Below are 26,513 nucleotides of genomic sequence, written 5' to 3' on the forward strand. Positions count from 1 at the left end.
ACTTGAACTTGTTTTATGGCTCTTTTCCAGGTTGTTTTCTCCTGACTAGAGCCTTGCTTGTGTTGTATCTACTCCCAGATGTACGTCGCTTTGGATAAACGCGTCTGCTAAATGAAACTGTAAAATTGTAAGCCATTGTCCTGATGAAGGTTTGGCACCAAAATGTGGCCAATAAATGTATTTTTGCATTTGCATGCACATTATACAATGGAATCCACTGTGTTTTTTGACATGCTTGTTCCACACTGATGCACTTGTCTCATGAAAAGATGTGATCTATACTAAGACCTGACACGTAGGGTTTTGGATGGTTTCTAACTAGTTTTTTGTTTTGAACTGATTATTAACTCACAACAGTATTTTATCATGCAGCAAGTACTGTGGCAGTTCCAGACTGAACTGCTAATGCAAAGCTCTTTGAATCCTGAATTGACAGTCAGTCCAGCACATTTCTTACTAACATGTTGTCCACAGGGGGCAGTGGCTTTGTGGTTATCACTTTCACCTTGCAGGTAGAAGTTCCCAGCCTTCCCGGGATCTGTCTACATGGAGTCTGCATGTTCTCCCTGTGCATGCGTGGGTCTTCTCCGGGTTCTCTGGCTTCCTCCCACAGTCCAAACACATGCTGATGTTAATTGGTGATTCTCAATTGTCTGAATGTGTGAATGTGAGTGTGATTGTTTGTCTCTATGTGTAGCCCTGTGATAGACTGGTGACCTGTCCCGGGTGTCTACTGCCTTCACCCTAAGTCAGCTGGAATAGACTCCAGACTCGTATTCATCTGAGCTAGCACCACTTTAGATTAGCAATTTAAAGTCACATTTCTTTTTGTTTTCTTGCCACCAAACTCCTGGAGAAATGTTAATATTTCAGCTTTGGCAAAACATAGCTGTGGAAGAAAAGAAAAATCATTCAAAGTAAAGGTCAGCAAAATACATGGCAGCTAAGCATCCAGCTGATAACTTGCACCAGGCTTCATGTTTTATAATGGAACTTTGATTTAAGTTAAATTTTAATGTTCTTTAATGTTAATCAATAAAACTAAATGAAGGTTTTTATTTTTTTTTATCATCAGTTATTGCCATGTGAATCAGTAAACATTAGTGTTAGCAGAGGGAAAGGGATGCAGCTTTGATTAGTTCAAGAATCATTTACCAACCAAATGTGAAAATGTAGCGAAAATACAGTATGAAGAAAGGAGCCTTGCCGCATGCTTTCACTTCCTTTGTACTTCCACCTGTATGTTAGCATATCACCTCAGGTTGCATGTTGACTGGTGATTTGGTACTTAGACTTTGAGCCAGAGCTCATCCAGCTGCTTTTCGCTTCCTGGGCCTCGTCTGGACTTTGAAGCCAGCTGGCCAAGCAGGCAAGCAGGCAGGCAAGCTATCTTAACCCAGCAAGAAGCACTCCCCTAGGGACTATCTCACTAGAAATTCCCTCCCTCCCAATCTTAACCACGGACAAGCTGAGGAGCCTGACACCAACTCTGAGACCTGCCAGCGCAGCACGCACCGTAGTACCCATGTAGAAACACACATCAGCCTCCACACAATGCTCTCCTCTGCAGACAGCAGGGTCTTCAGGGTTACGCTGCTCAATTTCTCTCCCTCTTTTCCCACTCTGGTTCTTCCTCTATCTTGGCAGGAGCTGCTCACACCTCTCCCACCAGCCATTACCCTCTTGCTGTCTCGCTCCTTGCTGTCATTCCAGCTCCCCTGTGTTTTTCTCTTTCGCTCTGTTCATTCACCCTTTTCACGCTCTTAACATCTAATCCCTACTTTTTACTCGCTTGCACCGGAATCTTTTGAGTCCATCTCTCTCTCTTTCTGTTCTAACACCTACCTTTTGCTATCTGCACGGCTTGCTATCTTCATGTCTTGTACCCCAGTTGAGGCAGTTGGTCTATTCTACCAGTCTGGCCTGCTCTAACCTCCTCCCCCAATCTCACACTCACCCTCCGTCTACCACTCTGCTCTTTAAACTCTGCACTAATTTGCCTCCTCCTCCTCGGAGCTCGGCACTGGCTCCAGCTTCTTTTCCCCTGAGATGTGTGCGTGTGTGTGTGAGACAGTGTGTGTAAGGAGAAATTGGATTGTGTGTGCCTGTCTGTGAGAGAAAGTGTGCATAGTTGAGATCAACGTAGGTGTGTGGGTGCATGTGTATGTTTCAGAAAAAGACAAAAAGTGTGAATTCAGTACAGTTGGAGTTGACTTGTGTGTGTTTTTTGTGTGCAGCTGTACCTTTACATGTTTAACCATCATCCCTACTGCACGCACACGCACACACACACATACACACACACTCTACCCCTCCATTTCCCTCAGGGCAATTCACCAGATAGCAAATCATTTATCATACGGTAATGGCTCTGATGATCTCTCTCCCCCTCTCCCCATCTTTCCACTTAAGGGGTTTGCCCCAGATTCTCAATCACAGGACTGCTATGGCGTCCCTCACACACATGTGCATTCTAATTGTGCATGCACATGTTGAAATCGTCTTGAAGCTGTTCAAGGCACGATTCCTACCAAAAAACGCACCTGTCTAATCAGCCACAATCATGCTTCCAAACAAGCATCATTTGCAAAAGTGAAAGACTGCTTCACATGGGTAGAAACGCTGCTATCAGAAATTGCAGTTATGAAATGATTAGTGTTTTTGAAAGAGCAGCCCAAAAAAAAAAAAAAAAATCAGCAACAGTTTTGATGTTCAATCATCTACATCAAGCGTGAAAGTTCTATCCTGGAAAGAGTAGTCTGACATCATTTTGACGTTGTCTTCCCGTCTGAATACCACGAGATGAGATCATCATCGGATCAAAACCAGAAGATTTGTCTGTGAGGTCAAAAATGAGAGATGACTTTGAGTTAAAATAACCGTCCAATCTTTAATATTTATACCACTAGGGCTGGACCCAAATATCCAAATATTCGGTCCCGACGGTGGTATCTGGATATTAATTTTGAGATCCAAATATTCGCGCCCCCCCCAATGTAATATAAAGTCCAGAACTCAGTTGTAACAGTTATAATGCCATAAATCATTAAAAAAGAACAACGCACATTTTTATTTCAGCTCTGTAAAAGCACAGCCTGCAGTTCAGCCCAGTTCACCCACAAAGTGCATGAATTTTTGTCACATAATATGTTGGCTGCAGGTGAGTCAGTCATAACTTCATGCTCAGTTATACCTTTTTGCAAAATCTGTTGAATGCAAACAGTTCATTTCGCACATTTTTTAATGGTTTTGATGAAATATGACAATAAACTTAGATTTAGTTGAAAGGGCACCTCACACCAGTCCTTCAACAACTCTGTAAAGTTGACAGTCTTTGAGGTTCAAAGGGTTAATTGGTCCAAAATGTAAAAATGTAACAAGTTGTGGTTACAGAGAGGGTTATGTGTGTGACTGTTTCTTGGCTTAGTGCTGTGACTTTCTGAAGTCTTCGCTGGTTGCCTGGCAACCTCACAATCTCAGTAAGACTGCAGCTTCATATGTACTGTACAAACATGAAAGTTTAGTTATCTTCTAATTTAACTCATGAAAGTGGCTGAATAAACCTAAATGTGAAGCTCTGCCAATTTACCTGCTTTATATCGTCATAAACTGATTATCTTTTATCACACAAATCAGTGTAAATGTATCACCTTAAGCTCTGGAAAATGATTTCCATTACAGTTTACTGTTTTATGCTATTTTGTAGATTATTTGCGCAACTGAATAATCAAAATGAAAGGTAATCATCAAATTAATGGATAACTAACTCTCAGCTGCAGCCTGCTGAAATATAAATGTATAATTCTTAATATTACTAAAACAACTGAAAGTGCATAAGTACATTGTGCTGCTCATTTTGGAATGTTTCCAACAAAAGGCCTGTTTGTTTTCTGTTTTTATTACTTGGTATTGGGCACAACTTTCTGGGGAAGAATGGTCAATTGTAAGAACTGATGTGTAATTAGCATTAGCGTTAATAGCCACCAAGACTGAACAGACAAAGAAAAGAACAACAGACAATGAAGAGGAAAAGAGCATCACTGCTAGCATCACTGCAATCTTCAAAATTGAAAGAGAAAAGAAAGAAAATTAATTCAAAGATTACAAGTGGAGTGAAATAATGTCCACAAAACAGCAACAAGCAAGGCCTCGATCTTAAGAAAGCTAGATCCTTATTTTCCTTCTTAGTCCCTTACCCATGCCTTTTGGTGTAAAGCTTTACATACTGGCCTGATCGGTAAACACAAAGTGCTGTATACAGATTCTTAATCCTTCAAAACAGTTTCATCTGTCTGATATATTGGGGACACCAGTTAGTAATAATTGCATACTGCTGCTTAAAAACATCATGAATATGGACATATTGTGAATATCTTTATTCATAGCATTTGAAGTTTTGATACTGTAAGCACAAAATTCTGTTTTAGAGATCTTGCTGTTGTATTAGTCATAAGGGATGAGCCCAGGCACACAGAGCTGCTCTTTCTTATACCACAGCTGCTTTAATTTTCATTTTTAGCAGCAGTGTTGGGCCTGTATTTCTTTCTAGCCAGAATTTAAAATATTTAACTTGATACAACTTGCCAGGATCTGAGCAGCTGCCCATTTGCCCAGGTATAATCAGCCAGCCCACATTAGAAGGAGTGTAGCCATGTGGAGCTCCACGACAAGCAACGACAGCATGGGTCTCATGACAGCCAATCAGGCAAGCTATTGAGTGCCTGGTTCATTTGTTGCTGTGGAGAAGTGAGACACACGATCCGCCCTCGGGTCCCCAGGGAGTCACTGGGCCTGCAAGGGCTCATAAGGGTCAGATGGTAAAGATCTGGATTTGATCGAGAGGTGGAGTTGTTGTAGCTGGAAACCTGAACGGTGGACTGGGACTAAGGATGTAGAAACACAGAAATGGAAAGAAACTCAAGACTGGTAAAATGTCCCTCTACTTTGGATGCAAGCGGTGTTGTGTCCTGGCCCGTGTAGAAATTGCCAGTATGTTATCATTCAAGAAATGTAGTGGCATGCGGAGAATATAAGGGAGAGGTAAAACCGACAGAATGCAAATGGCTTGCAGGTGTTGGAATGGAAATGAAATGAGAGGCAGATGAGGTGTTTCTGCTCATCTTATAGAAATACAGTGACAGAAGTGACCCAAATTGTCTAAAGCACTGCTGCAATTTGCTGCGAGTAAAACCTTGCCTTGTTTGTCTTCTTCTTTCTCTCACTGTATCTGAGTCTCTGTTCTTTCTCCCTCTTTCACTGCCAATCTTTTTTTTTTCTTCTTTATCCTTCCTTAGTTCCCCCTGTCACTGGAACGGTTTTCAAAATGAAATCTCACAAAACACCATTTTTCAGACCATGGCATGGTGTTTTCTGCATACAAGGTGTTACCGTAGCAACAGGGCAATAATTCATCCCCCTGCTGTCTCATGCAGATCGTGTTGCATGAATTTGGCATGACATGCGAGACCTGGGATATCATTTATGCTCTCTGTACCTGTGCTAGTGGACTGACGCAACTGTTTGGGACTTTACCTTGCACTTCAAAGGGATTGGTAGTTTGTTTTCTGATGGTGGACAGTAGTGAAGGGTCTGTAGGGTGCTGGGTGCACATCGTAGGTGGGTGATTGACAGTGTGACAGCTAGGTACTAAATGTGTTGATTCTGCAGAGATGTGAATTCTCCCAGTAACACCTGCGCGTCTCCACCGAATCCCATTTTCCGGAGCTACAAACTTGCTTCGCATTACTCTTCTCAAGGATGAGAGTGGCTTGCCTTGACCCCGTGTCCAGACCTTGTTGTTTACCTCGCAGATTAATATGCGCCTGAGGATGCCGCTGGTGCTGCCGGCTTCTAAATGTCTCTTTTGGTCCATCGGCATGATGTTTGCTACCGTTGTTCCTCTTCATTTACCTCGTTTATCAGTTTGTTATCCACATGAATAATGGATGAGGTTGCTTGTTGCCTCGGCGACACGCCAAACTCATCATTGTCATGCGTTCGCTCACAAAAACCAGGTCCACTGCCCTCCTCTGACTCCATCCCCACCAATTCTGGTTGACAGACGAGTTGACATATAAGCACACACTGTTCCTGCTGTGATTGACTCTTGGCTGTTGTGAACATGCTGATGAAGATGAAGAGGGAAGGTCAAGAGAGTAGGAACCAGGACACACATACATTGTTTTTTAATAGTACCTCTTATCCTATATGAATGGGTTTGTATAACTTGTTTAACTGAAATGTCCTTCCACCGCACGGTCCATCCGTCTACCACTCCATTCACTGTCCATACACCTGCTTGTTGTTACTCAAGGGCATATCGAAGCTTTAAGCTTAGCTTACCCACAGTGCTTTGTCCTAAAAGCATGGAAACACTATATGCTAGTTGCACACTCACAAACAAATACATTTTTACCTATGGTCATCTGTGTGTATCCAGCAAACAAGAGCTTTGGACAATGGCAGGATACCAGAACATCCAGAGAAATGTGCTAGCCAAAACTCAAACTTAACATTGTAAAGATTCCACAGGAAACTCATGATTGACATCTTTGATTGCTGTATGAATGATCAGTCCTGTTTAGATCTGGAGTCCAGACTTTTTACGATCTGCTTTACTCTTTGAGGAAGCATGGAACCTCCAGCTTGACTGACACAAGATAGAATTGAAGCTAATCACAAGAGACGATATAGATCCTTCTGCTGTGATCCAGCATTAGAAGGAATGATTCATTTATTGATCCCTGAAGAAATTCTCTGTTCTTTGTCTCCTTAATGATGGATGTCAGAAGTCAGGCTCAGCCACATGACACCTTTCAGGACCTGAATGCAATTTACAGTTTGCTCAAGGACTCCAGAGCAGGGGTTTCTCGGAACAGGAGCTTTGTTTTTCCTGCTAATCACAGTCTAGACAAGCAAGATACACCACTTCTTGGATGTAAACAAGAGGTGGCAGAATTCAGGCTAGCTATTGATATTGACTGTGGTTTGCCTCACTTTTTCATTTAGGTGTACCAGCATGTATTGTCAGAGCACCCAAGCTTTTCACCATGCCTTTTTGGCAGAGGATGACAGCTTTAAAAAAAATATATTTTATGTAATTTCTCATACCCAATGCTGATTTCTTAATTTGTTATGTAAATGGATATAAACAAGAATCAATGTTTTACATTTGACCAGTTCTTTTTCACAAGGGTGATACGGAGCTTTAGGTTTATAAAAGTAGCTCTTCTTTGGCTGTATTGTAAGAAGTGTTCATTATTTGCTCCTCACTGCTTCGGTTTACTGCTGCCTGGTGCGGAAACTCGGCAGGAAAGGGGAGCGCTGTTGGCAATAAATTTGTCAGGTGTGTAGGATGTTGGTATTTCAGACTAACTACAGTTGAAACCAAGTGATTTTCTCTACCTGGGTGGCTGCCAAGATACACACACACACATTTGTTAAGATTTTTGTTCGCATGTGTGACCAAAAATCAAACTTATCTTAGTTTGGGGGCCACATACGGCCCAAATTGATCTCAAATGAGCCGAACCAGTAAAATCACAGCATAATAACCTAAAAATAACGACACTCCAATATTTCCCTTTAGTGCAAAAAAGTAAATTCTGAAAATGTTCAGTTAATGAAGCGTCTTTTTGCAAAACATAATGAACAACCTGAAATTTCTTAAGAAAAATAAGTGCAATTTCACCACTATTATGCCTCACTTTATCATTTATACATTACAGCATACAGATCACAGAGTATCTACAAAGGCACAAAACATTCAGTCACAGGTATCTGGAACTGAACAATTGAGCATTTTACTTTATGATCAAAACAACCTGTCAAGATCTAAAAATTATTTTAAATTGACATTCATTTCCACATCTGTGTAGTAATCCTGAGCACCACACCACACAAACTGAAGTGGGAACTATAAAGAAAGTTCTGTTGTCACCCTGCCTTGTAAATGTATTGAATTTATACATAAAAAATACATAAAGGTTGTGGCACTAGACATTAGACAATTTTAAAAAGCAGTTACTTTTGTTGAAAAATTGCAGTTATTGTCATCTCTGTGATTTTTACACTTTGCAAAGTCATGGCCGTATGTTTGACACCCCTGCTCTATACTGTCCTGTGCATTACACTGTGCAACAATCATACTGTATGTGGCTAAAGTCAAAAGCTTGAGCTTCAGGATGCAGAGTTACACTTTTTCAAAGTTTTTTTTTGTTACTTTTTCATTATTTATATAGTCAGCTACAGGCACTGCACGCCCACTCGGCAGGCTTCTAGAAGTTGTCCCGTCAGAATGAAGTGGACTTACAGGAAGAGGACCTTAAAGAAACAGGAGCTAAAATGGCTTGTTTCAGAGAATGAGGGCCTGTATAAAATAAATAAGGATTTTCTGAACTGTGAATCATGCAAACTACTCTTCTCCAGCCCCAGAATTAAAATTCAGAACTGGGAATGAGCATAATAGGTTGTCTTTAAACTTTTTTTTTTTTTTTTTTTTTTTAAAGAAGAAATTGTAAAACATTCATTGAACCGTCCAGGTTCTACCCGTTTATTCTTCTTGTTGCAAATATTTAGCCATCCATTTATTCTAACCCTCCAGCACCTTGTGGCATTTGAAGGAAGAGATGTGTCTGTCTGTCTCTATATTTTTCTCTGTCAAGCATGAGAATGCCAAGACACTGTGTTTATCTTGTATGAATGTGTATGTTTGAGAGTCTTAAGTTGTGTTGCTGGAGAGGATGCAGCTAAAGCCTTGTGGTTGACAGACAGCAGCTCTTAGGGTTATAGCAGGACATATTGTCGACTGTCAGCCAGGCTGAGGAATCAGAAGATGGTTCTTTATTGGTTACTCTGCCATTTGTGGTGGGTAATGGCACTCTTTCCTGGCTTTGGTTTCCTTCTTACTACAAACCTTCGATGGCAGCACTGACCTTGTTAACCCTTGAGATCAGGATGCAGATGTGTAGGTCTTTATAAAAGCAGGAGAGTTCATTTTACTTTTCCTGCACCAGCAGGAGGCTGACAATTGTAGTGGTCATAAAGGCAGGCGTCCATGTTGTCTCAACACTGAGTCTTACTTTGATGTTTATATTAGAGCTGCAACTTCTTCATGTAGGTGATGTTTGATATTATTTGGAAGTAAGGTCTGAGTTTTGGTACTTACACCCAAAGGACTAATTTTATGATATTTTACTTTGAGAAATGTGAATATACACTACTTCCTAATCATCAGTTAGCCTTTCAACATGATTAGCTAGCACAATGTAGCATTAGAACACAGGAGTGATGGTTGCTGGAAATGTTCCTCTGTACCTCTATGTAGATATTCCATTAAAAATCAGCTGTTTCCAGCTAGAATAGTCATTTACCACATTAACAATGTCTAGACTCTATTTCTGATTAATTTAATGTTATCTTCTATGGAAAACACTGTTTTTCTTTAAAAATAAGGACATTTCTAAGTGACACCGAACTTTGAATGGAAATGCATGTGTTTTTAGCTGGGATGTTCTGATCAAGTTTTTTTTTTAACTGGCTCATGAACAAACTGATACGAACAACAGTCAATCAAATTCTTTGCTTGTATACACATTCAAATGTATTCCCAGCTCAATTGATCTACATCTGCCAGTTGTGCAAATGGTTTTTATATAATCTCATCAATTTTTAATGGCTCAGTCTTATTTCATTTGCATCCAGTTGCTACTACTTATGTACATTTACTCCTGAACTCTATCTGTTTTAGGTTGACCAGAATACAACCCTCCAAACTCAGAGTGCATTGTAATACCTGGTGCTAAGCAGGTCATTTATTTTTTCCTGACCGTGATTGCAGCCAGCAAACAGCTATTTCGTCATTGCAGCACCATATTTTCATTAGGCTTCTACTTCCAGCACACAGCCTGTCTGACTGCTCTCTTATCAAAAGAAACTAGAATTATTTACTAGGAGGGGAAAAAAGGGAGTAGCACAGACTCTGTCTTGTTTGAGAGAATAACTTGAGCACATGCTGTCTGATTAGGCATATAAATAATTTATAGTCATTTCATTTAGGAGCCGCGTCTCAACAATAGCGTATTGCTCGACCATTAATATTCCCCCTCTGCCCTCTATCTGAGAAGATCCAGTTCGACATGCAGCCAGCAGCCAGTGAGGAAGAGAAAAGGAAAAAGAAATAAAAGGAAGAGAAAAAGAGAGCATTTTTTCTTTACCTCAAATGCAAATGAAAGGTTCCCAGCATATAATAGCACGTCACTGTCACCTCGGAAGCCAGAAAGGCGATCAGGTAACTCTCCTTGTGTAACAGCATGTGTATGTCACAGTGATGCATTCTGAAACACCGTGGTATAGTTAAATAAAGGTAAAGGCCACAGTTATTATGAAATCAGAAAAAGCAGGATTACTGGTGTGCAACACAAGGCATTTCACAGTACAGTAGAACATAAGGCCTTTGATGGAACTGGAATCTAAAATAGAATATTTCTAGTTCAAGTCAAAGTGCATAATGACAATGTTCTGCTTCAGACATGCTGCTCATTAACTGAAGCGTCTAATTTATAAGACATGCTAAAAAAATAAAATCACATTTTGAAAGTAGCAGCATATCTCCATGGCCTTAACAAGCTTTAAAATTTTGCTGCCTTGTCTGTCTGTTTTTGAATTGGTTTTAACTTTATAAATGGAGATGATCAGGCTTCCCACACATTATTTTACGACCACCTTCATGTTTGCTCGTCACATTGGCACATGGCTGATGTCGTTTTTGATCTGTGCCAGTGTAATACTTGACATGTGGTACAGAAGTGCCCCCCCCCCCCGCGACCCTAGTGAGGATTAAGCGGTGTATAGATAATGGATGGATGGATGGTACAGAAGTGTGTGCAAGTTCAGACGGCTGCACAGTTTTGCAAAACCAGACATTTTGATATGTTGTATTTGTGCAATATATATTGGGATACAGAATACAGATATTTCCACCAGATTCCTTCTAGAATGATTGGGGTGACTTTGTAGAGGAGTGCAACATGCAAAATAGAAAACAATTTTAAAAAAGCTGAAAATTACTTTACTGTGAAAACTTTGTTGAAGTTTTAATGGTCTACATTGGCAACACTGGCAAAGAATCGTTTATTGCTTTGGAGGCATTCTGATCTGGTTTTTTACTCGTCACACTGAGCTTTGTGATGATGATTTAAATGATCAAACAAATCAGTGGTGTTGCCTCACAAACATGCAAAGCACTGCTGACAGTGCCTGTTTTTGGTCATCATCATCATTTCTGTCATTTTCACATTTACAAAAACAAATCACTGCTTTTACTTACACTTTGTGCTCCTCCTGCTCATCAAAATTAGACTTAAAATGAGGTTTTTCTTCACCTAAATTCAGTGCATTTCCTAGTTGTAAAATATTAAAAATCCTACCAAAAACTCCTCACTTGCTGAACATCTGGTTACTGACAGACACTACACTTTACACTGTTCCCCGAACACCACACATGCAGGCTACAGGAAACAACAGTTGGGCACCTGTGCATGTAGAAACCTTCAGTCTCCACTCAGTTACTGCAAAGCAGCAGCTCAGACAGGCGTCATCAAAAGGACTTTGAAAAAAATGAAGTAAGGCATTCTGATGCCAGATTTACCCAAGTTGAAACCAATAGAATTTTATTTACATGTTCTGTTTTCTATGAGCAGAGAATTTTAAGCATTAATGTGCTGCCTATTTCATTCATTTATTGTGAGAAGCCATAATCATGATCATGATTAATAGCCCAGTGATTTTGCAGCCCTGCAGCTAACTTTGCATTCATTCATGCAACCAGGTCTTCCTATTTAGTGTTTTGCATCTGTTCCCCACTCATTTTGCTGTGCGCATGTAGAGCCTGCATATGAATGAACTCTGTCTTTTGAAATAAGTTTGTTTTTAAAACTCAGTGTATCTAAGAACCCCTGAGTCAGAATAGATGTTCTATCGAGATGTTCTACCAGACAGACTTCTCTTGTAGATTAGACATGGAAAATGAGGACCATGCAAGTTTCCTTTTTGTATCAATCAACAGAAAAGTTGTAGCATGATGTGTTTGAGTTAATCTGTTTTACTTCACACTGCACTTTCTGCGATGTGACTATTGCAAATGCACAGATGGCAATGCTGATGCAGCCCTAGTTCAGACTGACATACAGCTGCATTACAAAGTCAAGATGCATAAGTTGAAGTCACACAGTACAAACTGAAATGACGACATCTTTGTGCCTGTTAAGAACCTTTTTAAAAACATGCATGTATTTAAATCCAAAAAGTCTATTCACAGAATGATATCTAATCAGATCATACGTTGTCTGATCTCTATTTGACAGTAGTCTTAAAGCAGTGATGTTACATCTATACCGAGCCCCACTACCCTATTGTGTGCCTATCTGTTCTCTATCTACACCGATGCAAAGCAGCTATTGGGAATTGGCAACACTGAAAGAACAGCTCCCAGCTCATAATGACTGGTCATCACAAGTTTCTCGCCACTTTCTCTGCATGACCAGACCAGTGTGACTTGGCCAGCTCCCCATGACAGATGGCTTGTGTTGGCCTGCGACTGACATCTGTATCATCCTTCAGCTCCATCAGCTTTGCCTTTCCTGTGTAAAGGCTGTCAGAGCCAACCACTCCTCCTCTGATTCTCTGCTCCTAGCCTTCCTGCGCTGCTGCCACAATTGGCTCCATATGCCAGCCACATGGAAAAGTGTCACTCCGCTAGCTTTGCATACAGCAGCCAAACTCCCAGGTTGCTCTCTCTCTCCTCTTCCAACCCTTTCTTTCTGTCACTCTCCTTTTTTCCCATTTCATTCTCTTTCTCTCATTATTTCCCTGTCTGTGTCTGTCCATTGAAATAATTTCCTCTATGGCTATTAAGGGAAAAATGTTGGTGCTGAAGACCTGAATAAACAGGGCAAGGCAGTGGAGCGAGCAGGATATTACATCCTGTAATCATTGTTGCGGCTGCTGATGTGCAGGAGGGGCTGCCTAGAAAATCAAAACTGGCAAATAACAACGTAGTCCTTCCTAAATGACATCCTCTTTACTTAGAGGAGGGTCAGTGGGCAGTAAGCCTGAGAACATCAGCCATCAGACTAGAACCAGCATCTTCTGGCACCAGATGAGCCCCAAGGCTACGAATATCATCCTCATCATATGAGAGGGAACTGAACGTCCAGCGGTGGACAGGCTCTGGTTCAGGCCCCAGGCAAAGAGCTGGCTCAGCGTAGGCTGAAAAGCAGGTCATGGCAGCGTGGGATGGAGTGGGAAAATGAGGCTAATGTGGCCAGAAGTGTTGAGTTTGGACAGGTGGATCATATTGACTGGAGACTCCTCTGTGGATGGCTAAAACAGCATTAACTGGAGGACTGGCTTACAGTCTAAACAAAGTCCTAGATAAGGCTTACCATTGATATTCTGTACCTAAATGATACCTAAATGCCAGATTTCAAGATGACCTGAGTGATGTGAACCATAGATTTACATTAATCTTCAGTTGTGGGTTGTCTTTCACTGATATCAGCATCATACTGTTGCCAAGTTGACTCCAAGTACTGAGTCATGTGTCACATTGTGAGTCACAATATGTGGCGCCTACAAAATGTGGGAATGCTCTTTTTCACACTTACATCAGTGTTGGACAGAACTGTTTGATAAGTATGAAAATTGCATCAGTTGTACACCATTGCCACTGCAGCCACTAGATCTTAACTTCATGACCTCCCTGTATTCAAATAATACCCCGGTCCCCATGCTATGTGGCCTGTGGCCATTGTAAGCAAATAACTCCTGGTTTTAGTCATATTCTAAACAGGTTGTTTCAAGGTCTGTAGCTTTATATGCTAAGCTGCTGTCTCCGCCCCCTTCAGGAAGAAAGTCTTGCTCTCGGCATGTCTGTAACATATAGCTCAACAGTGGACCACACGGCAGCTGACACAGACATGAAATAGTGTCAGACCAAAACTTTCTATCACTTTGAAATTTCTTTCTGAGCAATCATTCACTTGGAAATATCACGAGTAGTATTTTTAATCATGTGTTTAGCGAGTTTGCCAGACACTGCTGCAGTTATATAGTCAGTAGTTTGCAAAGCACCAGCTTAGAAAATTAAGTAATTAACATTTTACTAGCAAGGTCCACAGCATTGATTTGAAGCTGGATTGTTTATTGGATGCAAAGGATCATTATGTTTCTGATGACTGAGTTGAGCTGATGTGATGTGGGGAAAATCTTGGTCAGAAATCAGCAGCGGCTCCCGGGCCAGTGGACCCCCAAGGAAAAGGAGAAGACAGGAGAAGGAGGCAAAAATATATTGCATGAGAAACAAAAACAAACAAGTGGGAAGAGCAGAGTAGTATATAGAGGTGTACGACAGGAAGGCGGGTGACTCAGGTGTGGTCCTGCTCCTGAACCTCAGCGAAAAAATGTTGTCTCCATGTTGTCTTATGTGCTGAGTGTTATTCATTATTTCATTCTCAGTTTGTTGCTTGACATCAGAAACAGGAAAATATGTCAATTAGAACAGATATATTGGGAATTTGGTTGTATTAAAATACAGTATATGTGAGCACAGAGAGCAGGAAAGAAGCAAATGAATGTAAACACCAAAGTTTAGATTAAACTGAAGCACAAGTTACATGTGAACACAGTATCCCACCTTGTCCTTGTTTACTTGCTAAACCTAGCTAGCTATCTAAAGTTTCCACCATCTCTGAATGCAACTTAGCATGCCAATTTCCACAAAGTTCTGACCTGTGTGCACATGACCAAAGCTACGGTATTGATAGCTGCATTAGCTCATTGCTGTTGTGACATTGCCATTTAAAGTAAAAGTAATCCACTGGATGTTCAGTTCCTTAGATTCTGGGAATAAATGAAGACTCGTGTTCACTCTTGCAGGTAACAGCAGAACATGCTTCAGAGGCATGTTCTTTGCTGCTTTACTTTTTAGCAAAAGCAGCTCTAGAAAATATATAAACCTGGTGGACAAAGCTCCTTTTTTGGAAAGAAAGAAAATGGACATTGAAGGGGCAGAATTATGCAACGTTTGAACTCGACAACTGTTGGTTTATTCGTTGATATGCAACAGCGCAGAAAATTAAGACTGGCTCACAAAGCCGGGAGGTTATCTTGTGGGGGACTAGATGCAAGGCACTAGTATAGATCTGAACACCGTTTACTTTTTACCTCTTTCGTTATGCGCAAGGCTGTTCTGCAAATTGTGAAACAAGTATAGAATTTCAATCTATTTTTTCCATTTGTTGGAGGATCGATTTCGGGTTGTCAGGATAAGCTTGTTTTTATTCCTCATATGTCCTGGTAACTCCAGCTCTATTTCTTGAGTCCCTGTTTTACAGAGGACAATGCCTGTTAGCTGCATGCAGCTACAAGAGGCTCTGACCTCCTCGCTACTAAATGAGGCCTGCTTAGTTTGGAGGTCTGATAACTGGAAAGACTGGGAATCTGGAAGACGGTGCAGTGAAGTCTGACTTACGATGATTGGAGTTAATGCCATTGCAAGACAATTGGCCCACCTGCTAGCAGCTCACCGCCACGGCCCACTGGGTGAGGAGTCTGGGCTTCCCTCCACTAGCTCGTCTTCACGGCTCGATGCACATGAAGAATTCAACATGGCCTTCCGATGCTGACCTAATGTCCCTGAAATCAGAATTTGTAGCCTTGAATACATAGTTCATAGAGGAATTAGATAGATTTGTATGTAGTGTCCCACCACTGATGTTATGTGGGAAACGGGGCTATATAATTAAATACCAGGAAACAGCTGTCAATAGCTCCTGTTTAAGCTTTGTGATGCCACTGGATGAAATAACATCCATTACTGTAGAGGTCCTGCTATCTATACATACACATTACACCACAACCAAATAAAAACAAAGTGACAAATAACGCTGTAAATTATCTTGGAAATGAAGTACACATGAATAGTTGAGTGGACCAGTAGACAGGCTTTAGTGCAGGCAATTACCAAAGCCGTTCTAAATTTTACCAGACTTTATTCTTTTCATCAACATCATTAAAATGCTCGTTTACAATGGACAGCCGGAAAGGATGATCTCTAATGCCATTAGTGAAGGCAACAGCTTCGCTTTTGATAGCTCCTGCTTTGAAAAATGGACAGAATCCCACTCTAATGGGATGTTGGTGTATTCATCAACAGAGATTTTTTTCACACACCCTAAGCTGTTGTTGATGCATTTTGCAAAACATCTTTACACACAGTTTTTCCATAGAACATTATTTGATGAAAGACTCCACTAAAGAAGTCTTTACTGCTCACAAGTTGTGTGTTTGTGAGCTTGAAAAAGTGCAACACTCAGAAAACTGAGCCTCTAATGTCATCAAGGCAGGTTGAATGACTTTGTTTCATTTTAATGTTAGCAGTTTTGAACCCGAAAATGCAATTTTGTTAGAAATTCATCCTCTTGGTGCTTAGTCATCTTTGCCATCTTTGACAAGGTACTTTCTGTGAATAAGCACCACAGTTAAAATGTTGATGATGCAAATTTGATATTCAGTTCTTTGATTGCTGCCTGTAGAAGAGAAATCTGCAGAGGTTCGCCACAGTGAAAGCATGATTCGCACTTTGTTGCCTGTTTAAGCTGTATGTATAGAGTTCATACCCTTTAGGGAGCGTAAATTAGAAACTACACTCACATTCATATCTCTTGCTTCGTGTTTCAAAGCACTGATCGCATAGTGATGGAGTGCTTTTAAACAAAACCATAGCATTGCAAAATTTGCCAAAATATTACCATATATCATCTAACCCTCAATCCTGTGGCAGTGCAGTTGGAACGTAGCGTGTGTGGGAAATATATAAAGATGATGCAAAAGGAGAGGGAATTTAGTCTTACTTGCTTTGATGCTAATAAGTAAATCTCAGTTAGCAGATTCTTTTCTTCTTTCTCTTCACCTGATAATCCTTTTGGTCTTTGTAGGAAAAATTGTCATTCCGCATAGGAAACAACTGTTTCCTTTTAGATCAATTAGATGAACACCGGTCAGCCAGAAGCCCTGGATGTGCGCTAGGCAGCTCACACACACACGCACGCACACACACACACACACACACACACACACACACACACACACACACGCCTACTTTGATTGAAGCATAACTGTCAATCAGTAATTGAACACAACAAATTCCTCACCTTCTGCATACAGACTAGCACATGTGCGTATCCACACACTTATCATCTCTTATTCCTGCCAGACCATTAAGCAAGAGAGCAGCTCCTTTGGCTTCTAATGGAAATTGCCATTTCAAAGCCTTCAGAGAGAGATGTTAACCTTGTGCGATACTTGTGGCATTAAAAATGGATCAAAGCAGCTGAGCTTTGATGTCAATGGAAGATTTTATTTGGGTCGTGGCAGCAGAGCTGGATGCTGGACTGACTCCGTAGCACCCTCTGCTGGGGATGATGTAGCATTTCATTCACGATCACAACTTGTGATGTCATCGTCGTCGTCTTCTTTGTAATGCATATCAAATCCATGCAATCAGCATGATCGTAACGGTCACAGATAAAAGAGAGAAGAAAGACAATAAAGAGGCAGCAAATGAGAAAGCAGCTGTTTCCTTTTTCTTTTCAGTCAGTCCATCAATCAGGTTTTGTTATGCGATGTGAGAGCCGATGTGCACTGTCAGGGGTGTCATGTCTGGACAGAGCAGAGAGGGGGAAGGTAACTCCGGGTGGGTTGTGTTGCTGATGATGGGGGGGGTAACCTTTCGACCTTCGGCAGGTAGTCTAACAACCCAGCTCGCCTCGTATTAGAGTCTCCCCCACAGAGCTCAGCTTAGGCCTGGGAATGAACACACTGTCCAAAGAGATAAATGACTTTGAAGGGGAAGAAGAATCACCTACCTGTGTGTGCATTTGTGTGTTTGAGAGCAGTGTGTCCAAGTTGTGTTAGTTCGCAGGCTGAAAACAGACAGAAACAAAAAGACAGAAGGAGCCATTTTGCTATGTGCATGTGCCAGTTTCTGTCAGACAGAGAAGACAATTGTATGTGTGTGTTCATGCAATTCCTCTGTGGATGCAGCCACTGTATGCATCGCTGTTAGTGTGTATGCGTGTGCAGACCCCTGTGTAAAGCGCAGAGCGGGTGGGGGGAGTGAACGGCAAAGATGGAGATGGAGACAGAGATAGAGAGAGTGAAAAAACATAAATTATTGATGATAGATACCGCCTTGCATCTGCCGCCTGCTGCCGTTGAGTTTCTTCAAAGTAGATATTGATGCAGGGTCTTGCTTAAGCACAGCATAACCCCCCCATACATTCTGACCTCATTATATTTGAAAAATAATAATGCTTTTAAAAAGAGCAAAAAAAAATTACATTCTATGAAATAGATGCAAATGTTTCAGTCTCAGATCATTTGCCAGATGTGCTGAATATTCATTTCTTTTGCCACATTATTTAACACGGGGGGAAAAAGAATCCTATTCCTAGTTGTCATGCAAGTGAGTCAGAAAAAACCTCTAAATGGGATTGTTAATTGAATTGTGGCTTGTTAGTGTGGAACGGATGCCGAGTTTCTCAGGCTTGTTTCTGCACTGGTTGCGCATATCGGTCACAAACAAGTGGGTTATGCTGTTTGGAGAGTCTCAATACGTGATTGACTTTAATGTATTTAAGTTTTTGCTCTCTCCCTCCCTCCCTCTGCAGGCCTATTTTCTCTCAGTTTGCCTCATTAAATCTTTGTGGAAATTCTCCAGCTCTTGTGGAAGAGACTTTCTTTTGATTAGGCTACAAACAAATGGAGGAGTTGGTTGACATCTCCCAAGACTGTGGCCCTCTTTTGTTTTGCTGCTGCACTGTTGCTGCCCCCCTCCCTGCTTTGACAGGACTTGAGTACTATTCCCCAAAGCCTTTATTCTCGCTCGTCGTCGTCTTTTTTTTCCTCCTGTTCCCTCACCCAACTCCAACCCCTCCTCCCCTCTTGCCTTTGTTAAAGACGGCCCTCATCCACTCCCCCCACGTCTCTCTCTCCTGCTCTCTCATTATGCGCTCATCCGTTCTGCTGGCTGAGGGCTGAGAGAGAAGCGCTCAGGAGTAGAGTGTTTGGGAAACCAGCGGCATGTCGCTGCAGTTTTCTCCAAGATAGACCGAAGTGTCAGGAGCTGCTTTTCCTTCTGCCAGCACTCCTCCCGTTTACCTCCCCCCTCTCTCTCTCTCTCTCCCTTTGCCTGTCCACTGACTTCTCTCGTTGACTCCCTCCACCCAGCTCCAGTGGGCTGACTGAGCGCTGACACTGGGACCACTACCTGCTGCCTTGGGGATTAAGCGCGCTATGAATACCCGAAGCCTCATTTGTTGTTTTGGCTGCCAGTGAACGTTGGCTTCGCGCGGAGGAGAAGCCGGAGCATAAATCCTCGTGGCCAGGACACTGGGAGCGCCTCTGGACTGAGACATCTCTGTGAAAAAAGGGACTGGATGCTCGAAGAAGCATCTAAAAAAAAGGGACAGCAAACCGGAGAAAAACTGGAAGTTCTTTCATGAAAGGCAAAACTGAGGAAGATAAATCATCTTAATTCTTATGAGAACCTTTTTCCTCTCGCTATTTGGTTGGAATTTTCTTTTTGCGGACTGCTGACACAAGGGAATAAAGCCGAACAAATCTTCGCCTCGAGCGGCTTGGTCGCTTTCTGATCACACTGAGGTTTTTCTCCTTTTCTTTCTGAGTTTTTCATTCATGAATGGCTTTGTATTGCGCTGCTCATCTGGAGCTGCTTAGGGGAGAAGACAGCTGTGAAGTGACAGATCGGGTGGTGGGGATCGGGATCACTCTCTTCTCTTAACTTTTTCCCTCCTCTCCGCCACCCCTTTCGACCTTCTTTTTGGCCCCGGTGGACCAGTGGGTTGGCGGGGGGAGGGCAGCTGCTTACCGCACCCACGAGAGTGGCTTGGAATAGAGGGTATTGAACCGAAGAGGAGTGTCAAACACGCAGGAGAGACGGGGAGGAAAAACAAACCAGCTCCGTGATCCTGGGAGCATATGGTTTAGCGAGAGGCAGCCAGCTGCTCTCCAGCCATCCACCTAATCACGCTACAGCAGACACAAGTTGCTCCGGTGACAGTGACAGGTTTGGACGGATTTCGCGTGCCGGGGACCACGCCACAAGCCAAACAACCGGGTCCTTTGGATACAAAGAAGTTGTGTTGAGTTAGAGAAGCGCTTGTCTTTGAGAGGAGAACACCTTACCCTTGTTACTTCAGCAGCCACAGGGAAGCCAAGAAAGATGCACTTCTTAGGGAGATGCTTGTGACACATTTTCACTGAACACTGGCGCTTGGCTTGATTTGTAAAGGCTTTTGACAAGAGAAGCAGGGGAGACCTCTTTCACGTTCCACTAATTACCAGTCAGGGTCACTGGGAAGAAAAAGAGCGGATTCCTGCTGAGGATTTACTGTCGGTCTGCTGTGGAAGTTTCCTGTGTGGATATCACACTACCCGAGACGCACACATTCTAATGCACACATTTCTGGCTTAGGTGCATCTCACACACACACATGCCAAAAGAGCACTAACACACTTTGTCAAAACACATTATCACCACCTACTTAAATCTACACACATGTTTGCACTGTAAGTATAAACCACTTCTCAACACATACACGTACTTTCACATTAAAATCCCATTAGCTTGTCTTTTTTCCAGCGGGCACAGCAGAATGGAGGTCGTGAGGACAGGTGGGGGACTGTAGGAGTCCAACATTCCTGTACCCCGTCTGTCCTCTCCCCAAATGGATGTTATTATCTCTAAAAATGCGTTGCTTGGAAACCGCTGAAGGCTTGCTGCTGGAATTCTCTGACAGAAACAGTTGCCGGGTCCCTGCTACAGAGCACAGCTGGAACCACAGCTGAAACAGCCACCATTACGCATCTTTTTTGCGTTTTATTTCTTCTTTATCTTCGTCGCCTGCCCTCACCCCAACCGGCATCATTTTTTCCAACGGGTCTTTGAGCACCCCTCGGCGCACTCCTCGTCCCATCATCTCCTCCACCCTGGAGGGGAGGGGGTCGTTGGAGTGGAGCATGAGCGGGTGCCACTATCCCTCGCCACCGCTGCCGGAGCGGGACCGCAGGTACCAGCACAAAGTGTCCCTGGTGGTGCGCTACTTCATGATCCCATGCAACATCTGTCTGATCCTGCTGGCCACATCTACGCTGGGTTTCGCCGTGCTCCTGTTCCTCAATAACTGTACGTTGGTCCATCTAAAGTACACAACTTAACCCTATGCGCTCGACCGTATTCTCTTCCACTGCATTTTCATATCACCTAAATGTGTAGTTCGCTGCTTGGCAATAGAACACGAGATCCAAAGCACTGGTGTTGCCTTTGCTACAGAATTTTGTACAAAGAAAGAATTTTACTTTGCACACACTACATAGCCTTTGCATTAAATGTTGAAACAAATGCCCCCACCAGAACAAAACCAGGCTCGCCTCGCCTCTCCTGACAGCATTGTCTGAACTTGAACAAGGGACATCAGTACAGCTAAAGTCACAGCCCCACTTCTTTGGTTGTGTCTGCAGGCTTATAAGAGTGCTTCATATCTCGCCTCCAAAGCTTTGACATTTACTTTGAACCGTGCAGTGATATATTAAATGGCGATTAAATGCCTTTGGTGTATGACAAAGTATCTTTTGGCCTGGAAAACCCTGACCGCTCCTATCATCTGCTCCCACTGCAAAATTCTTCCCTCACTGCATATTGACAGTACAGCAGCTCATTAAGAGCTCAAGGCGTAACATTTGTGTGCCTTACTTACTGGTGGTACTTTTGATATATTGGAATGTGTGTCTGAGAGTTTTGAGAAGAGAAGTAATTGCTTTAGTTTATCTTCATGCTGAGCATCGCTTTCAAGTACTGGTGCCAATATAATAGATGAGTTTCTGTATAAAAGCAATGGATTTTTCCATATATTATGTTGAAGAATATAAACATGTTAGACTTCTTCTCCCATTAGTGTTTTGTCCTAATATAAGCAGCTCTACAGGAAATGCATAAAAGGCCTAAAAGAAGAATGTGACCAAGTATTTGAGGCCAACTTTTGATATTCATTTCTAGGGACACCTTTCAAATAAATCAAGACAGGACAGTTTGAGTGTCAGATCCAATAGTTGCCTTCTCGATATGACTGAAACAAACATTTATGCACCCCCTCAAACACAAATGTGCTATCTTTTTTTTTACACCACCACAACACACCGTTGTGTTCCCCACCAGTCCCCATAACTCTGCTATTACAGAGTTATTCATTCTCCTCACTCTCTCAAACTTACATAAGTCTATTTCTGAGTGCCTTCCTGTATTAAAGAGTACCTTAACTGTGTTAAAGGTGGAATTTTGTCAACTCTCTAAAGTGGGCTGATATTTATGCAACAGTTGAGCCTCACGATTACTTCGAGAGTAGAATAATTAAGTAAATATGCTCAATAAACACATCCAAAATAGTCATTTTAATGCTGCCAATATGAGTTTAAGTTGTATGTGAGCCACATTTTGAGAGGGAAGGCTCTGTTAATTCTCTCTGGCCATGGTTGTTATTCCATGTCAACTCATTTTCCGGAATTTCTCTTAGTCCCTTATCAGGCCGTTGACTTTCTAGCCGTGTCCACGTCCCCACAGCCTGGAGGATGCATTTGTTGGAGACTGTCTGCCTTTTTTCAAGATTTGTGTGCTTTCGTGTCATTTTTGCCAGTCATTGCTTCTCATTCTAACTGGTGGTTGTCGGTTACAGGAAGCGGTATAGTTCATTTGTAAGCTCACCGTGTCACAGAATCAATTTGAGTCAGACAGATTCTATTAGATTTAAAACAAACTCAGTTAAAGCAGGCCAATCTTACCTCTTAGACGACCGAGTGAAAAGAAATGTGCACGGGAGAAATTGATGAGCTGAAAAGGGCTCTGTTATGCTGCCAAGAGTCATCGCCATGTGACCACAAGGACAGCTGGATGGGATAGTGATAGTGCTGGTAGTGGTGATGTGTGTGTGTGTGTGTGTGTGTGTGTGTGTGTGTGTGTGTGTGTGTGTGTGTGTGTGTGTGTGTGTGTCTAGTGTGTGGTGAGAGGAGGGGTGTTAGAGGAGTCATGCAACCTCAGATTCGCAATTTCTGTTGTCGCCATATGGGGTGAAGGATGTCCACACATAGACACATAGTTTGTTACACCCCCCCCTTTCCAAATTCATCTGCTTGCCAACGGAGCCCACACATGGACACGCACTCGCTTCATCATTCTGTGCGACTATACATCAACTACAGCAAAGGGGAAGGTGACACACATACAAAGATATACGCACACACCTCTTTCTGCACATGGCTAAATGTCACAGTCAGACACATATTGATTTGCTGAAGATATATGATGAATGATAACCATGTGACATTCACACAGGCACAGGAACTCTCAACGGCTTTGCCAGGTGCAAAGAGAGATGGAAATGGCTGATATGTTTATGGAAAGACCTTATCTTGTCCTTTCGTTATGGAAATGTGAAGAAATCGTTTAGCTTTGCCCGGCATTCTGACTCACTTTGTACTACACCCGCTCTGTCAGGCCCTTTTAGATTCACCTTGTGTGGCAATGTGTCTCTATCGCCGTGTGTTTGTTTGTGCATGCTTACAGATGCGGGATAGGAAGTACAGCCCCTGTCGATGCTCCTTTGCACTCTTAGCAGAACTTCTGTATCTTCCTCATGCCGATTTCTGTTCCCCTCGTTTCATATGTTTTCTTGAAACCCCGCCCCCCCCCAAGATGGAAATCAGTTACCGTCATGACTGACTGGGAAACAGCTTCAGCAGACACTTCATTATTCACCTCTAGCACCAGCCTCGCCTCTGCTCTCCCCTCTCCTCATTTTTTCTCTCTCACACACACAAGCAGTCAGACACACTGTTTCTCTTTCTTCCCCGAAGCCCTGGCTGTTGACAAGTAATTTTAAGTGAGCCTAAATTTAAAACTCAGCTGTGTCTCAGGATGCTGACGGGTATCGCAGAAGTCCTGAAAAAAGCTTCGGCGCAGTGGTTGACGTGGGCCCCGGAAAAATGTGTTAGCAGGGTAATTGATGTGATGTGTTTTATCTTCCTCATTATCCCTCACAGTGCATAGACATTGGAAAGATGGCTGGGTGGCTGCACAGCCTTTCTGAATGTGTGTTTGTTCAGTGCAGGCAGCTCTGACAACTCACTGGGGCTTTGCTTAGTGAGTCAGACAGCCGAATTGACTGCCAGAGTGCAGATGGTGGTTTGGTTGGGTCGTGCTTGGTGCTCTAGTTCACTGTGACCAGTGCATCACAATGATCTTTGAGGAGCACATCATGTTTACGAAAGGCTCTCCATTTGGTGAGAATCCCTGCTAAATGACAGCAGTGCACAGATACAGAACTGATTTCTGTAAATCACTACGGATGTTTAGTGATTTTCCTAGTTTTGCGAAAGAAGCATGTTCAATTAACACCAAGTATGGTTCTGCAAGAATAAACAAGCTGGATGCTTTTCTTAGACGATGTTGGTGCCATATGTCTGTTCCAGTTGATGTTTCCTGTTCGCTGCTGAAATGATTAGTTGTTTAATCAGTTAGCCAATCCACAGAAAATTAATCTACCACGATTTGAATAGATCATTGTTTAGCGAACAACTTTTTTCTGGTTACAGCTGCTCAAATGTGAAAATTGGCTGTTTCATTTTGGAAATTGCACATTTCTGGGTTTCACTGTGTTTCTCTAAGAATATAAACAATTTAGAGACATTTCCTAAGGCTCTGTGAAATTGCTTTTTCTCTTTTCTTTGCCCAAATCATAATTGGAAAAAATAATCATGACAATGAACAACAATAAAAACAAATATTAGTTGAGGCAATATTTCTGTTTTTAGTCAGTTTCCTCTTTTGTCATTAACAATATCTCCTATATCCCTGTTCAGTAAAGTATAACGGAACTACATCAGTTGTCATTACGCAAGTATCAATTGTTATAGCCTGGTCAAATTTGTCTTCTTTTGAAAGCATCAACGTTGCGAGGGGCTCAGATTACACAAGATTTTCAGCCTGAGTGTTACTCCACACTTGGTCATTTGACACCACAGGTCTTGCTTTATGGTTCCCACCAACTGACAAGCCTTATGTCATCGTCTCCTGGGTGTTGACCAGGAGAGCAGAATGACATCATGCATGAGGACTGAAATTTCACTCATATACAGAACACTGCCGTTCAAAAGTTTGGGGTCACTTAGAAATGTCCTTATTTTAGAAAGAAAAGCTGTTTTTTTTAATGAAGATAACATTAAATTAGTCAGAAATCCAGTCTAGACATTGTTTATCTGTTAAATAACTATTCTAGCTGGAAATGGCTCATGGAATATCTCCATAGGGGTACAGAGGAACGTTTCCAGCAACCATCACTCCTGTGTTCTAATGCTACATTGTGTTTGTTAATGGTGTTGAAAGGCTAATTGATGATTAGAAAACTCTTGTGTGATTATGTTAGCACATGAATGAAGTGTGAGCTAAAAGGGTGACCCCAAACTTTTGAGCGATAGTGTACTTGAAGACATGACTATTGTGAAATTATCAATCTCATCTCAGACTTTTCGACCCAAAACAAAAGCAGATCCCTATGTCCTCCTGTAATATCAAAACTCATGCAGTGTGATTTGGGAACAGAAGACCATAGAAGCAATGAATGACAGTGATGATACTTCTGTTTCTGAAATGTGCTCCTGTCGATTAGCTCAGCTGGATTTCTGCTGAGGCCCAGTCACTGCATTAAAATGTGTTAGATAGAAAAGCCCAGCCTGTAGACAGAATGTGTCTCCTCTTTTTTTTGCAGCAACTCAATTACTTGGCCTCTACCTCTGGGAAGTCGCTGAATCTTCCCAAAACTAAAAACCCATTTCTCCCTCTCTCTTTTATCTCTTTCAGACAAACCACCTCACTTCACACCGGCCCAGCCTCCTGATGGTAAGTCCTCTGTGGATTCTCTCTGCTCGCCTCCATTGACCGCTGGCTTTCTGGGGACGGGGGTTCCTGCGAATAATGACCGCAGACAGCAGATCCCTGCCTTTGAAGTGGGCAGCCGTCTGTGCTCTTTGCCAGATTTGGCTGCTCTGCTTTTTGTTTCTACACTGTTGGTATGGCAGGCACGTGGCCCGGCCTGCTCGCGGCTTTGATGTACGAAGGATCTTTTGATGACTTGATTTGATCTGCTCCGCACGGCTAGTTGGGCTGATGTTCAATACCGCAGCAGCATTCACATCCTTCTGATAGGGTCTAATAGGATAATACCCCTCCTTTTCCGTGAGCATTCGACATTTCTTTAGGCTGCTGGGGGTTTGTGGGCCGGGGGCACAGAACACCATTACTTCGCCTTGTTATCCGTATGTTCTCCTCCCATCCGGCATATTTAAATCTTTGCAATGTTGCACTTGTTTTCTTGTCCAAAACATGA

General features: G+C 42.3%; 1 protein-coding gene across 10 annotated transcripts in view; it reads left to right on the plus strand.

The window, feature by feature from the left end:
* The window catches only part of agrn (agrin), a 309,753-nt gene that overhangs the window by 97,944 nt on the left and 185,296 nt on the right, over positions 1–26,513 (plus strand). For 8 of the 10 annotated variants that reach the window (XM_035947335.2, XM_055013259.1, XM_055013260.1 and 5 more), the window contains one exon: positions 25,988–26,026. In XM_035947335.2, coding sequence (XP_035803228.2) covers positions 25,988–26,026 — 39 coding nt within the window. Of the gene's footprint in view, positions 1–19,091; positions 21,266–25,987; positions 26,027–26,513 lie in introns of those variants that run through there. The other 2 variants (XM_055013258.1, XM_023268422.3) reach the window with 2 other exon arrangements.

Source organism: Amphiprion ocellaris, chromosome 8, assembly GCF_022539595.1.
Source record: "Amphiprion ocellaris isolate individual 3 ecotype Okinawa chromosome 8, ASM2253959v1, whole genome shotgun sequence".
NCBI lineage: Eukaryota > Metazoa > Chordata > Actinopteri > Pomacentridae > Amphiprion > Amphiprion ocellaris.